Source organism: Vipera berus (assembly GCF_964194415.1).
Source record: "Vipera berus genome assembly, chromosome: 1".
Taxonomy (NCBI): Eukaryota; Metazoa; Chordata; class Lepidosauria; order Squamata; family Viperidae; genus Vipera; species Vipera berus.
The window spans coordinates 228,949,176-228,962,694 of NC_138202.1; the positions used below are offsets into that span (position 1 = coordinate 228,949,176).

The window sequence follows — 13,519 nt, forward strand, 5'->3', positions numbered from 1 at the left end:
TACAGCAAGGTAACATTTATAATAGTTGCTACAATAGTTGACAAGGAAAAGCAAGAAGAGAAAAAAGAATAGGGAGCCTATGCATCACAGTCCCAAAGAGGTTTCTTCACAGATAAAACAGGATTTCCTAACTGGGGCTTGTATGCATAACCAAACTTATTTTCAATGTAACCCATTTGAAAGCGTTCAGTTTTTGTTGCTGGTCGATACCTCATGAACAGTTTATCTAGAGCCTTCCATTATGTCTGAACTAGGAATTATTTGTTTCTTTTTGTAAAACTTGTGTGTTCTGGCCATAAATACAAGGGGGGAAAAAAGTAGTCCTCGTTTAAGTAAAGGGAATTGGTACCGGCAGCTCTGTTAAGAGAAATGGTCACTAAGAGAAAAATCACCTGACATGGCCAGGTTTTCCTTTACCCGCTTCCCTGCCCTTTGGAATGCTTCGCCCTAATGCTGGGAAGGCAACTCCAAACTGACAAGGCTAATCAGTTTCAAACCTTGGGCTTTTAACAGAATTAATATTTGTGTTTATATTCAGAAACTGCTTGTGGTTTTTTTTTCTTTTTTGCTCTTGTTTAAGCCATTTTTCTGCTCCGCTAGAGGGAACAAAAGATAAAAAAACCCAAGCCATTTCTGTATGCAATTTGTCCTGTGCCTGATCTGCTCCCCCTCCGCCCCACAGACTAGAGATTAGAAAGGAATTACACGAGAGCAAGCAGGTACAAACTGCGGAATACACTGGACATTTTTCGTAGCTGTTCCTGGCCAGCCTTGAGAAAAGATTGCCTTAGCCAGTGAAGTTCCTGATCAGCCTTGATAAAGCAACTGCCTCTCTAGACTTGAGGAAAATTGCCTTTGTTGGGTTTCTAGATATGCCTTACATTGGCTGGACACATCTGTCACAGCTGCAGTGAAAGGGAAAGGTAAATGGACTAGACGCAGTGAGGCAGGCCTCCCATGGGTGGTTGGGGGGGGGGGAGACGAGGCCAAGGTGGCTGAGGCCTTCTAGCCCATGGTGGGGAAGGAACTGCAGTGCTACTGCATTTGTAAGGGTCATATTTTGATCACATGACTGCAGAAACGCTGCCATGGTTGGAACTTTGGATAGAAGTTGTAAGTCCCTTACATCAGTACCATCATAATTTTGAATGGTTGCTAAACAAACAGCCTTGGTGGAGCAGTGGGCTAATGCCTCCTTAAGTAACACCAGCTGCCTGCAATTAGTGCAGGTTCGCATCCCACCAGGCTCAAGGTTGACTCAGCCTTCCATCCTTCCGAGGTAGGTAAAATGAGGACCCAGATTGTTGGGGGCAATAAGCCGACTTTGTAATAATGCCGCTGGGGGGGCGTGCGAAAGCCCTAATAAGCAGGCATATACATAGAATGAAGGCTACTGCTAAGCACATTGATTTGTGCTTAGATTGTAAGCCGCCCTGAGTCTTCGGAGAAGGGCGGGATATAAATGGGATTAAAATAAAAATAAAATAAAAGTTGTAAGTTGAAGATTACCTACTGAGGTTTTGAGCCCATAAAACATAAAGTGCTCATCTTACAAAATGGAAATCCTCAATTCTCAAAAACATTATAAATATATACAGCATATAAATTCTCACCTGCCACAAAAAATCCTATAACTCTAAATAGTCTCCACAGATCAAAAACATATGCAACAAAGTTCATGGACAACCTACAACTATATAAAATTAGATCTCCAAAAAAAAAAAAAATCACAGAAGGCAGACAATGCAAGAATATACACAAATCAGAAACTCAATGGCCAATTCCTTTATGTGTGCCTTCGTGCACATTTAAGTTGACCCACAGAAAGAACAACCTTCTCTATCACATGTAAAACATATAGCGAGCAGTAAAAAATAAAACTAAAAAAATTATCAAAATGTTAAATGATCTCAAATACAAGGTCTAAGGTTATGGAAAAGTGCAGACACAAAGACAAGCTACCTCTGAATCTCTTCTAAAATAGCATTGCCTGCAGAGTTAATGTTATAAAGGATGGGACTTTTGCCAGCCTACTAAAAGCATTGATAAAACAAAACTAGTATCTATAGAAAGAGTAACTGCATTCAACGTGAGTGGTGAACCTCACACCAAATTTAAATTTGGAATATTATTATAATAAATTAGCATATATCACATCATCTACATTTACAGTATATCTGTATTCCTATTCAAAGGATACTTACCTAAACCTGGGATGATTGTTTATAGCCTCATCTGGGAAGAAAAGAGACTTTGAGGCTCCCGCCTCAATAGGTGTTGGATGATACTCTGGTATCGTAAATCCTGGACAACCTAACCTATAAATACCAATCAAATTGTGATAATTTAAGATCTCTAGCTGATAAAGATTTATTTAGTAAAGTTATATTAGAAATATTCCAGAACAAAAGTAAAACCAAAGTTTATTAAGATTAGTACTTATGTGTTTGGCACAACTCTTCTATAGACACTAATCAAAAGGGTTACAGGCAGTGGTGGGATTCAGATACCTGAACAACAGGTTCTCATATTTGATGCAGGCCTGGGCCTCCGATGCCTAGAATGGACTTCCGGAAGTGGCATCATGCACTTCCAGTGGGCTGTTCTAGGCCTGGGAGGACTCCTCTAGGATCCGATGCCTAGAACGGACTTCCAGAAGTGGTGTCCATGCACTTCTGGTGGACTGTTCTAGGCCTGGCCTCCGAGGCCTAGACTGGACGACTGGAAGCCAATCGGTTCTCCGAATTCAGGTAAATTTAGCTACTAGTTCTCCAGAACCGGTGCAAACCAGCTGAATCCCACCACCAATTAAAATAGGTTAGTCTTGTTTCTGCCAAAAAACCTGATCCAAAACAGATAAGAAATTTACCAAACATACTTTAAGTAGAAAGCAGCTTTCTAGTGCAATGGTTTTCAACTTTTTCTTCAGCATGGGCCCCCTTTAAAGATCTTTTGTGACCACAGACCATGGCCTCCCAGGGATTTATGGACCACCACCACTGTTCTACTGTATTAAATGTATTAATATATTAAACATCCCTCATTAAACATTAGGATATGTGGATCAACTCTGATAAAATTTGAAAAAATGAAGTTATTTAATGTTTATATTCAAAGCACTGAATCAGGTTTATTCCATTTTCCAAATGGTTTGAAATCATCTGGCATCTGATTCAATCCAATCAACTCCAGATCAAATCTTAAAAAATAGCTAAAATTAAAATTAATATAATACTCTATTGAAGTATACTTTTTGTATAGAAATTTGATGCCATCACATATGAGGATCGCTACCAATTTTAATGAATTTAAAAGGAGGCTGGCCAAATTCATGGAGGATTGTAGTATCAACGACTTCTAGTCTTGATGTTACTTGCTATCTCTACAATCCCAGATGGCATGATTTGATTACTAGCTGCTAGGAAGAGATAGCAGAAAAGAGTCAACTTCCTATCTCTCAGCTTCCTAAACACATCTAGTTGGACACTCTAACGTGGAATGCTGGAATATAAATATGGGCCACTGGCCTAATCAACTGGATTTTTCATGTTTTTTATTGTACAGAAACAATTATAAGCACGAGATATCATGCTGCACTGAAATGATTAAGGAATTAATAGAAATTCCGTAGAACAGCCATTTATATAGATCATCTGTAGATATTTAGAGTGGCCAAAATCTGTAATGGTCGACATACATACATACTTTTCAATATTTTTGCATAAATATGACATAAATGACCACAGAAGTTCTAAAATGTAATTAAAATAATTCAATTAAACAAATCAAAAACATTATACTTGTTCATATTTTTATCAAGGCAAATGATCCAAAGGTACATGTCTATATGTGACAAAATATATGAACCTTTCTTTTCAGTTATTGGTGTGCCAATTACTTTGATATGACCATTCCAAAATATCAACTTTCTTCTGCTTTAAGTGTTTTCAGTGATACAACTTGTGTTTTTGTCATTGTCTAGCTGCCTGATTCCCTTTGTCTTGAGCTTAATTCATAGATGGATACCCTGACATTTTCCTATAATATTTACTGGTACAATTCAGAATTCATAGTTGCATTAATGATGGCAAGCAGCTCTTGTCCAGAGGCAACAAAGAGGCACCAACCATGATATAGGTAGTCCTTGCTTAATGATTGGCCACTTACAACTGCTTAGTAATTGGTTGAAATTACAACAGACATTCCCCCCCCCCAAAGATGGGGGAATTCTAGAATTCTGATGACGGCACCCCTCCCCAAAACCACAAGACCGCAACTTGGACACTTGGCAACCAGCTCATTAGTATGGCTGGTTGCAGCATTCTGTGGTTTCTGATAAAAGACACCCATAAGAATGAATTAATTTGCTTAAAGACTGCCACAAAAAAAGTTGTAAAATCAGGTCGCTCACATGGGCACCTCAACTTATGACCGTCATGTCTTAACAACAGAAAAGCAATAGCATTTTGGTTTATAAACCCACCCCTTAGTGCTTTTATAGCATTCTCTGGGCAGTTTACAATGTCATAGCATTATTTGCATGTTGCCCTCAACAATCGGGGTCCTCATTTTACCAATCTTGAAGGATGAAAAGCCGAGTCAACCTTGAGCTCCATCAGGATTGAACTCCAGGTTATGGGTAGAGTTTGCCTGCAATACTGCATTATAACTGCGCTACCAGGGCTCTTATGGAAAAAAATCCATAAGAGAAATTGCAGGGTCCATTATGGTTATAGATTGAGGACTATTTATTTTGCCATGTTTCTCAGATGAGATAAGGTTCTTACACTGGAATGCAGCGTTCGTCTTTTGTCAAACATAACAGTTTCATTGAAACAAAGAAGTTAGATCCATCCACAGAACATTCTTCCAATAACCTTTTGATTTGCTTGGATCATTTTCCTCAGGAAATAAACAGTTGTAATACTTTGATTCATTTGCTTAATTGGATTCTCTTTGTCTAATTTTAGGAGTTGTGTGGAGAACAGATCAAGTTTTAGGTTATATTTATGCAGAAATACTGAAAATTCAAACAAGTTCACAAACTTTTAAGCACTGCTGCAGATATAACTAAGAAGCAGTGGCTCTAAACAGGAAATAGTTTATGGTGAATCTTCCTCTTTTTAAAATAGCTTTAGTAATAAAACTTTCTTCTGAGTCACGGCCACCTGAAACCATTATATTTTCAAAGTATTAGAGAAACAGAATCTAACCTTGGAAATGATGTGACAGTGCAAAGAGCTTCATCTTTTTTTAGTACTGAAGCAGCTTCCTGGCGCCGCTTCCTCATGTTGTCCTGTACAGTGTTAAATTCAGACATTGTTCCTCCATAGGGTTGCCCAGGAGTCCCTTCGATCATGTAGCTTCCATATTCTGGTCTCCATAATGTTGGATGGCTGAAAAATCAAATGAAATCTGAAAGTATTTTGTACAACAAAGTATACTGTAGCATGCAACTGTAATTTAGCTTTTAACTCTGAACCATACAAAACAGGTAACAACCCTTACTCAGGATGGTGATGGCTTAATCTAGTACCTTAATTTGCTTACAACAGGTGTCCCCAACCTGTGGGCTGTGAGGAGACTGCAACTGGGCCACGGAAACAGCCGGCAAGCACACATGCGCACCCTCACTTGTGCGAGTAGCGTGCACACGCTCCATTTGCATGAACACCGGGTGTGCGTGCATGTCACTAACGCAAATGGAGCTGAATGTACATGCACTTGCTAGCTGCTCAAGTGGAACCATCCCCTCTCCCCTCCACCAGTCTGCAAAGCCAGAAATGTTGGGGAACTTTGGTTTAGAGTGTGTTTTATGGTTATTATCTTATTATCTTTTGGGGTGAAAATATGCAGTAATATAAGTACAGCAGCACTGTACCGCACATAATTCATCTTTAGGTCATCAAAACCAATGAAGATATTTAAAAACATTGTATTCTGCCCATTCCTCAAATATACAATTAAATATTTTAATAATTAAATATTAAATTTAAAAAGATATGCCACTGTGTTGCTGCAAGTTGAAAACACTGATCTTTTAGGCTGTATGCAAACAGGTATTATTTATGAAAATGCATTTCTCATGGTTTAGAAAATGAGAGCCAATTTGGTGAATTGATTAAAGAAACCAGTTACAACTGAGAGAATGCAAATTTTGGCCTGTATTAGCCAGCTGGATACCTTTGGGACCAGTCAGTCTTTCTCATGGCAATGGCAAACTACTTCCAAAAACATTGCTATAAAACTCCATGGACCTGCCCAGGCAGGAGTCAAAAGTCACTTGTAAGAGACAGATGAATTGAAATACATGCAGATTAATAACCTGGCTAAATTTCAGCATGTATTTCTGTGAGCTGATGGTACTTACTTTGGATTTATTCTTTCGCCTTTTTCTTGCAAAGTATGAAGTACTTCTTCTCCAGTTAAAGACAACCGTGCTCTCTTATTTTTATGGTCAAAAGCTACTAACATATACTCCACCTAAAAGGCAAAGTAAGTTTATAATATAATTTTTAGCTCACAAAACAGAAAAACACCAAGTAGTTCACAAATTGGTCACTTGAGGAATTATAATTTTTAAAAGCAGCCTTCGTGGTAATGTTTTCTAAATGGGAATATTTAAATATATATACTTTTTTATTTTTGCATATGAAGCTGCAAATTTTATAAGTCCTTTTTGCCCACAATATATCAGTAAAGAGTAATATTTACTCATGAGTTGCACAATGGTTTCTAGCTTCCTCAGGGTGGTTTTGATCAAGGATGATCAAAAGAAGCCTAAGCTTCTTTTCCAATCCATTCTACTTAGGTTTATCTCAATATTTTGTTCACAAATGTTCACTTTTAAGACTGCAGCTACTCAAAATCTAGACGGCAACTAAAGTGAATGATAGGAAACTATAGCATCCAGCATTACAAACAGCCAAAATCCAAATAAAACCCATCCTAGTCCTTTTTAAATCACAAGTTTAAATGAGGCTATTAAAAAGGTATGTATATTATATTTAACAATATAAACTGTCTTAGAAAATCTAAACTGTATACCTTTCAGTACAATTTTATGGCTTGCTAACTCAAACTGTTTTTCTTGCTGACTTCGTGAGAATGACAAAGCTATCTTATCAACCTTTCCAACGTGCAATTTATTTACAATGTGGTCCTTGTGCAGAATAACAGGATATTACTCTGTACCAAATTGAACTAAACAGAACTTAGCCGCTCTTCAAGTTTATCCTAGCAGCCACGTCCAGTTACCTTTCCCAAGTTCAAAACAGAAGCGATGTATGATATCCAGGAAATCTAACTGAAACATTTTGATTGTATTTTAGCAAAATGTTGAGAAAATGAATGATCCCAAAGAACTTATCTTTGATTACAGCAAGAGAGGCATTCCCTTGCTTTGCTCAGTCAGTAGAAATCTACTGCTTCTAAAAAGCATTTCGCCTTTCAAAGCAGCAGGGAAGAAAGGAGTAGCTATTAGCAGCATTAGTGTGGCAGATTGATTCTACATTTAAAAACCTCTAAGTTTTTCAATAAAAACTAATGTACATTCACTTTTCAGCTCGCCTCTATAACTTTTAAGGTCTACCTGTATTAGTTTTGGCAGCACAAAATAGAGATTTATAAAAGGAAATAAAGTGAAAAATATGGTTGCTTCTAGTTTCCTAAATATTATTATAAAATTTCAAAGTATGAGAAGCTGTTAAAGCAAGCTACTTATAAATCTTCCTGTTTCCTTTTGTTTCTGTTCAGCAAACAGAATGGAGGAAAAACACAGCATTAAGAATATTAACAATGCACATATTAACAATCTTTATTGCCAGTAGTAATCTGCAAATATATGCTTGCTTTACCTAGAATGTTATTCCCAGATCATCTGAAACGTGATTTTTATTTTTTCAGGAAATAACCTCTTCTGTTACTACTTGAAAATAACAATGCATTCACTAAGTTTCATTAGAATGCATAATGTATATTTTGAATTTGAATGAGGAGGAAAAAAAACTAGGGGGGAGGGAAAAAGCCAAAGTGGGGCTGCAGTAGATAAGGAAAATATCAACAAAAAACAATAACTTCTTTCATTGGTGCAGAAACAAACATAAAATAGAAATCCATTTCTTAGGCAGCATTGGTGCATTTCTGCAGAGATAATGCAACTTTCTAATGTCAATAGACAACATTTAGTCAAAGATAATAGTGAAGCTAGGCATCAAGCAAGCCTATAGGGCAATTTCAAAGACAAATAGAGCACAAATCCTAGTTTGGTTAAAGCTTACATTTTCTTCATGTTTGTAGATAATGAAACAAAACTTAATTGGGGTGAAGGAGTCAGTTTGTCTTTTCAGCTTGCTGAAAGTTTGATTATGCAGAGTGTTTATTGCGTAGCATCAATTTGTAGATCAGAGTGTACTACCAGCAAAAGATCCTTAAAACTCCTTTCATTTCACTTAGAACAGGTTTTACATTAAGCTTGAATTTCAGATTTCTAACATAAATTTGTTTTGTATTAAAAAGCAAACATGATGCATCTAATCTCATAAAAGCTTATATAGTGGAAGAGAAATCAGTAATCTTAATACCAAGAAATGGCACTGTTATATGTTTCCACAGTACAGCAAACTAAGGATTAACAAAAGCAAAAATTTGAAGCATAACAAAGCATTTTTTAAACTATAGATTGAACCTAATGATACCACTCAGATTATTATTCTATCAGTAAACCCATTTTATTATAGAAGAGCATTATAAAAATACTGTATCATTTGCTTGGATATGTAGAAAAGTATAAGAACTTTAACAACATCTCTACTCTACAGTTATAACCAAAGCTGATGATCTTTTATACTAGTATAAGAATATGTATGTCCACCTATTTCCATAAATCTTAAAATTTAACTCTGGGTTTATTTCTTTTCTATTTATGATTTTTGTATGTATCTGCATTTTCTTATAAAACACAAAAATACTGAGGTTTTGGCATTTTAAATACACAATATATGGTATGTTATACTAAAAAGCATTAATAGAATAGATTTCTATTTTCTACATATTAACTAAGCCCATATTGTTTAAATACATTTTAATATCAAAGGACCTAAGTTTTGTCTTTTAACAAGTTATAATTTGTGCTAAGTACCTTTTGAATACTATTTATTAAAGGCAATAATATATTAAAAGCAGAATGTGTCAGCTAATTTGTTTTGAAACTTAACTCATGCTGCTCGACAGATTAAAAATTTGTCTTTATAATTTTCTTTATTAAAATTATATCCTGCCACTATTAAAAACAAGTCTTAATGGTTTGCACTAGGAGTGCAATCCAATACACTTTCCTGGGAGTCAGATCTACCAAACGCTGGGGCCTATTTCAGAGTAAGTGGGATGAACATAATCTGTAAAAACTTCAAATTCATCCCTAAGAAATTTTAACTTTAAATTTAGCGTATTTTGAACATAGCAGAAATAACCATAGGAAATTAGGAGACCTAGGCCAATTTTTCTATCGCAGAAGCTGCATATATGATTACACTCAAGTTAGTATTGATAGTTTTAATCATGTTAAGACCTGTCCAATATTGTTAACTCTGATTACAAAAACTGATACTTCCTTTTATTTCTGTCCCAAGGCTAAAATAATGTTTTAACAATCTGAAAGATCTGTCTCTTGGTGAGGCAAGTTAGGAGGTATATAAGGAAACTGTTCAAACATAACCCTTCAAAATTGCAGCTAACAAACCAGGAACTCTCTTGATAATTACAACTTCCAGACATGGTCTGCAAAAATCTGGATGATCAATAGACATAAACAAAGTGATAAATAAACCATCTAATGGTCAACCAGTTTTTCAGATCTGATTTGGTAACACTAGCTTAATATTATATCTGGATACCTAGCTCTCTTAATATACGAAAGTCGTAAGTTAGAGAGTTTTTTTCCTTGATGCTTCGTTCCTTAATAATCCAGGTTTGTTACAAGAGAAACAAGACAGATGTATTGCTTAGCAAATCACAAATGGAGGTTTCATAGTTTGTTTTGTTCCAGGCAGAAAACTAAGAGAAGCAAGAGACTTATGGTCACTATTTCTTATTCCTGGTGAGAATTTGCTAATTTCTAAAACTAATATCTATGCACTTTATATATAACTTTTCAAGACTTTTTTATTGGCAACTTGATTTCCTGGAATGGAAAATAAGCACACAAGAATTACACAATTCTATAACTACAGCATATGCACAAAGCTATCGATCTTGATGAAAGGTGGAAGTATATGCTTTGCAAATAGATGGTTACAGATTTTGTTCCTGATAACTAGATAATATGAAGAATATTTAAAAGAACTACTAGCAAGTGAGTTTATACTAATGAGGTACAGGAATCAGTTACATAACACATTTTTTTCTACTTTTTATAAATACACATCTATGAATAAGTTGCATTCATAGATGTGTATTTATAAAAAGTAGAAAAAAATGTACAACTTACTTAAAAATTGAACCCATCAATACTTATAAATGTGAGATTTGTAGATTTAATTACCTGATTTATCTTAATTACAAAAGTATTAACAGCTATTTTTCTTATGTACATTTTTTATACAGGCATCCATTTTCAGTGTTTGTGATGTACCATGCCCCTGGGCATCACAAGTCTGGAGTTGTCTCATGAAATCTTTTTTTTAATAATGTATAGAGCAATTATCATAGCTCTAATGTACAAAATTGTATGGATTTGTAAAACATGTTTTCTTCAGTATTAGCACAGAACATAAATTTTGATTTTGGAGCTTGTAAATTGAGAGTTTAGAATCTTTGAGGATGAAAGAAAAGATCTCAAGAAAAAGTTTAATTTTGAAACTCCTCTTGGGTATCAATTTGGAGAAAAGATTCAAGTAGGCCTTGTCTAATATTGTATTCAAAAGTCACTATCAAAGTGTATCTGAAGGTTTCTCTTCAAATCAGTACTTTAAGAGAATGTGATGGGCTAAATTGTTATTTTCATATATTATGAATGTTACATAAAAGTTTTCATTCTTAGAAAGCCTCATTTTCACAATGAAATAAATTATTTGGACATAGAAAAACTAATTATATACAAAAAGATGTCAGCAATTAGTTCATACTGTTATTTTGTTTTACTTAATCTACGCAGTGCTCTAAGTTTTAGGAAAAAGCTTTACAGAGAATTTAGAAAAGGTTTACAGTTCTGCTTCAATTACAATGTCAAGCAATTCAATTCATATTAAATGTTTTTTTCTAGTTTCATTTACCTGACAGTCATTTTCAATGGGAAATGTAGTTATTTATGTATTTTTTGCAAACCATATGGAAATTGTTAAATGTCCTACTTAAAAAAATTGGAAGAATGCAAACATATAGAGAAAAAGCAGTCAAAAATTCTTCAAAACATATGAAACATGAGGAAATAATAAGCTTTGTAGGTTGTCGATATCCCGCTTTCTGGATTAACTAAGTTATATCACAGGCTACGTCTGGGAACAAATGGCTTATAGCCTTTATAAATAAAACAAAATTGATTAATACATTCACTCAATTCCAGAAAATTAACTGAGTAAGAGAACTTTGGATATCATTGACTTCAAATAGTATCCATCCTTCGACTTTAGTGTTTGATGCCTCAAGTAAGTACAGTAATGCCAATTATTCTGAGAACATCCCTAGCTCTTGAGCAATATATAACTACTTTAAATTTAAAAAGACGATACTGTAATAATCTGTTAAGATACTACTGGATTTGTATTATAAGGCACATATCTATCAAGTATAGAACCTTAAGATTATAGGGGCCTCTGTCAAATAACTCTTTGGCTTTCATTACTATAGTAATACACAGCATACTAGCAGGACATTAATTGTTAACTAGGATGGAGCACAATGAAATATAAATACAAAACTGCGTACAGATGAACAGATTCATTCATACATACAGATCTGTAATCTGATCTTCTGCTATCCAAACCAAAATTTCCAAGCTACAGTTGTTACTATACTACTAACATAAAAAACACAAGGCAAGAAAAGGTAAACGAGTGATATATAACTGTTAAAACAATCTTAAGAGGCAGAAATCCATAAGCTAATACTGCTTTTTCCATCTAAGGAATTTTCTTAAGAATTGCCGAAGATCAAACCCCTCCCGGGCAAAAGCAATCGGAAAAAAAAAGAAAAAGAACGGAAGATAAAATTTACTTTCCCACCAGTTTCGGATCGTACAGGCTATTCCAGTCAACGGTACCAAAAAAAGGGAAATAAATGCCGGCTTGCGAAACCAGCCTCAGGTAAAGGTGAGCGACAGGGAAAAAGAGACTTGACCGCTGGCCGGTCTGTTTTCTAGCTTCACATCTAAGGTCAGTTAAGGAAACTCCGATTAAGTAAACGGATCGCCTCTTTTTTTTTTTCCCCCTAGCGCTCGCCGCCCCCCCCCCCCGCCGCCCAATATTTCGCAGGCGCAGAGCCAGAAGCCTCCGCTTCTTTCTAGCAGCCCCGACCGACCTTCCGCTACCTGAAAAGACGGGAATGGCGGCCTATCAATCGGGAGGCTTTCCCAACGCCCGCAAATGGGATAGCGCGGGCTTGAAAAGAAGCAAGCCGAAGAATTCCCTCCCTCCCTCCCTCCCCCGCTCCCCGTAAGCCCGGCCGGCTTTCCCTTCGCCGTGTGTGTGTGTGTGTGTGTGTGTGTGGTGGGGGGGAAGCGCTCACCTCGTCGCCCCACTTGAGCACGTCCTTGTGCCCTTTCGCTGTGTGTGTGTGTGTGTGTGTGTGTGTGTGTGTGTGTGTGGGAAGCGCTCACCTCGTCGCCCCACTTGAGCACGTCCTTGTGCCTCTCCCCGACGGCTCGGTAGATGTGCAGGAACTGCTGGATGCCGTGTTTGCGCACGTGCTCCGCGTGCCGCTGCGTCTTCTCCCAGCTGAGCGGCGAGCCCTGAGACAGAAGCCCCATGGCTCTCCGGGGGAAGAGGCGCCGGGAGCGCGAGGAGAGGGCGAGCGGAGGAGCGCGGAAGAAGCGAGCTGCTGCGGCCGCCGCCGCTGCTGCCGTGACAACTCCGACAGACCAGCGCGGGCCAGAAAGCCGCCGACAAAAAACAAAAAAAAACTACTTCAGGCGGCGGGAAACACGCAAGGAGAATCCACTCGCGGCAGGCGTAGGGGGGGAGGTGGCTGGGCAAAAGGAGGAAAAAAAGGCGCTCCCGCCGCCCTCCCGAGCCTCCGCTTGCCAGCGGCCGGCACCAAACGAGGGATGAGGGCGACCCCCTCTGCCCTGGCTTCGCGGGCTCGGGTACTTTCAAGGGAAACCCGAGAAGGTTGAGGGCTCCGGCAGCCCGCCTCCGGTATGGTTCTGACCGTCCCCGGGAGGAATCGCGTGACACGTGACCGAGGAGCAGGGCGGAGAATGTAGGCGCTCTCTCGCGCGCGGTCGGTTTCTGGTCCGCGCGCGCCGAGGGGAAGGAAGAGGTGACAGGGACAGACCTCGCGTCATGCGGTGACTCAGCACTTTTCC

The 13,519-nt window shown here is 37.6% G+C and overlaps 1 protein-coding gene across 1 annotated transcript in view; it reads right to left on the reverse strand.

Annotated features, from left to right (window-relative positions):
* Positions 1–13,300, reverse strand: part of GCLC (glutamate-cysteine ligase catalytic subunit) — a 30,823-nt gene extending 17,523 nt beyond the window's left edge. The window contains exons 1-4 of the mRNA XM_081313075.1: positions 12,812–13,300; positions 6,371–6,483; positions 5,214–5,396; positions 2,205–2,318 (exon numbers count right to left, since the gene is read on the reverse strand). Of these exons, the coding sequence (XP_081169201.1) occupies positions 2,205–2,318; positions 5,214–5,396; positions 6,371–6,483; positions 12,812–12,961 (560 nt within the window). The 5' untranslated portion in view covers positions 12,962–13,300. The remainder of the gene's footprint in view (positions 1–2,204; positions 2,319–5,213; positions 5,397–6,370; positions 6,484–12,811) is intronic.
* Positions 13,301–13,519: the final 219 nt, after the last annotated feature.